Source organism: Penaeus vannamei, chromosome 29, assembly GCF_042767895.1.
Source record: "Penaeus vannamei isolate JL-2024 chromosome 29, ASM4276789v1, whole genome shotgun sequence".
Taxonomy (NCBI): Eukaryota; Metazoa; Arthropoda; class Malacostraca; order Decapoda; family Penaeidae; genus Penaeus; species Penaeus vannamei.
In genome coordinates, this window is record NC_091577.1 from 8,100,133 (window position 1) to 8,102,632 (window position 2,500).

Here is a 2,500-nt window from a genome sequence, read left to right on the forward strand (position 1 = left end):
TTTGACTTATGGATTGAATTGTCTTATATATTCATATTACATTTCTAATTACACATCAGTAGAGTATAGAGTTAGCGTGTTGTAGAAAGACTTTTTTCTATGTGTAGCCAGATGGCAAAGTTCAAGAACCATTATATCTTGCCAACCTGATAATATTACCCTTCACGTTGATTATAATCACAAAAAATCTGTACCAAATACTTCCTAGTATTGTAACTCAAACAAGGCCATCTCATTTTCTAAAGCTAATGATAATATTAATTTCATCATGCAAAACATGATATTCCTTAATGTACACTGATGAATGTAAGATAAATGAAGAATCCCATACATGAACGTAGGGTGACTACATAAAAATACGAAAAGTTATCAGAAATATGCAACATGTTAAGTATAAGTTAAGTTAGATAAGTTAAGTATAAGTAGTCTAATGAACAATTAGACATATGCATAGGCAGTTAAACACAACATGAAATAAAGAGCACACTGTGTTTACTTTATTTTTTTTCAATAAGGGTACATAAAAGATAAATGATGCTTTGGTGCATTTATTAAATTTAATGAATTACTTGTAACACATATTATATCTGCGTAATGGGCAGAAGTATGTGTGTGTGTGTGTGTGTGTGTGTGTGTGTGTGTGTGTGTGTGTGTGTGTGTGTGTGTGCGCGCGCGCGTGTGTGTGTGTATATACGGAGACGAATATACCCGTTCAAAGGAGGAATCTATTCCCGGCTGCCCCTCTGTGAGGCCTTTTCGAAGGCGAAGCACAGAAGCGCCAGCAGCTGCCCGACTCCAAAGATGAAGAAGTGCCCCGAAAAGTTCTTGAGCTTCAGAGACTTGGGTCCAGAGGTGGTTCCTCCTCCGCCTGCTGAGCACTCGTTCGGTTTTGGCCAATACGTCTGCTTCCACGTGGCCAGCAGTCCGCTCTGGGCCATCTTTAGGAATCTGGATCAAAGAGAAAAGGTCAGAAACCTAAGGCGTTTTAAGCAGAGAAAGTTCTTGCCTGAAATCTCAAGCGTTTTTCTTGCTAACTCAAGCAGTTCGCTTGCTTTCTCAAGCATCATCATCATCATATCATAACACACCAGAATTCTATTCATATCTTGGCTCTATCAGTGACCTTTTGTAGGTCAGGTAGACTGATACTGACAGAGCTTCTTGGGCAATTAAAAAGGATATGGTCCATGTCTTGGATAGGGAACCCGCAATCACACGTAGTGGACGTGGCAAGGCCCCATTTTGTTAAATTATCCCGGGTGTTACCTACACCAGATCTGGCACGGTTAACGGTGCACCATTCTTTCCTACCAAGGTTTGTACCTTTTGGTAGTTTTTCTTTCGGTATTGGTATGGTAGGGTGTTCTGGTCCCAGGTTTTCCTTTTCTCTCCATTTATACATTCTGTAATGTCTTGGAGTTATACCGCCAGGCAGCCTTTCGACTGTGGTAAAACTTTTCCTAGATCTTAGTCTGGTCGGGGGTGGTATGTGGGAGTAAAGTGGATGTCGATCGTCCTGCTCTTGCTTGCGTTTTTCCACTTTGGTGGTTGTTTCTCTTCTCAGGGCTGGACGTGGAATACCTGAGAGTCTATAAACAACATTCACTGGAGTAGGTCTCAATGCACCAGTTATCACGCGGCAAGCTTCGTTTAGTCCTGGGTCTATTTTGCTGGCATGTGAGGATCGAGCTCACACTGGAGTACAGTATTCTGCTGTAGAATAGCACAGAGCCAGGACAGCTGTCCTTAAGGTCTCAGGGTCTGTGCCCCATTTTGTTCCAGCCAGTTTTTTCACAAGATTTAGGCGTGGAGACACCTTTTTCCGAAGCCTCTCAACATGTGATCTGAATGAGAGCGTTCTATCAAGGGTTACACCCAGGTAAGTGGGGTGGTCGTCATGAATGAGGGATTTACCATTCCAATCGATGTTCAGCTTTCGGGAGGCCTCTCGGTTATTAAGGTGGTAGGCACATACCTTAGTTTTCCCTGGGTTGGCATTTAGTGACCAATCCTCATAATATCTCCCAATCACATTGAGCGCTTCTGTCAAAGTCGCCTCAATATCTTCAAAGTTCTTTGCTTGTGTGGCAATGCAGAGATCATCTGCATAGATGAAACGTTTTGTGTTGGGATAAGAAGGTTGGTCATTGGTGTAGATGTTGAAAAGTAGGGGATATAACACTGATCCCTGTGGAAGTCCGTTTTTTTTACCTCTCCATCTGCTCTTTCTGCCATCCATTTCGACATAGAATCGTCGGTTGTTGAGTAAGTGCCTTAGGATATTTACCATGTGTCCATTTATCCCCATATTAGCCATTTTCATTAGCAGGCTGCGGTGGTTGACCGTGTCATAAGCTGCTGTGAGGTCAACCAGGACTATTCCTGTTTTAAGTTTCTTCTCAAATCCATCCTCAATAAACTGGACAAGATTAAGAACTTGGCCACAGCAGGAGCGCCCTTTTCTGAAGCCAACTTGCTCCTCAAAGAGTTGGTCTGCGAC

At 42.5% G+C, this 2,500-nt stretch overlaps 1 protein-coding gene across 1 annotated transcript in view; it reads right to left on the reverse strand.

The window, feature by feature from the left end:
• Positions 1-725: 725 nt before the first annotated feature.
• LOC138867286 (glutamate receptor U1-like) overlaps positions 726-2,500 on the reverse strand; it is a 37,592-nt gene continuing 35,817 nt past the window's right edge. Inside the window, exon 11 of the mRNA XM_070142402.1 lies at positions 726-948. Coding sequence (XP_069998503.1) covers positions 726-948 — 223 coding nt within the window. The remainder of the gene's footprint in view (positions 949-2,500) is intronic.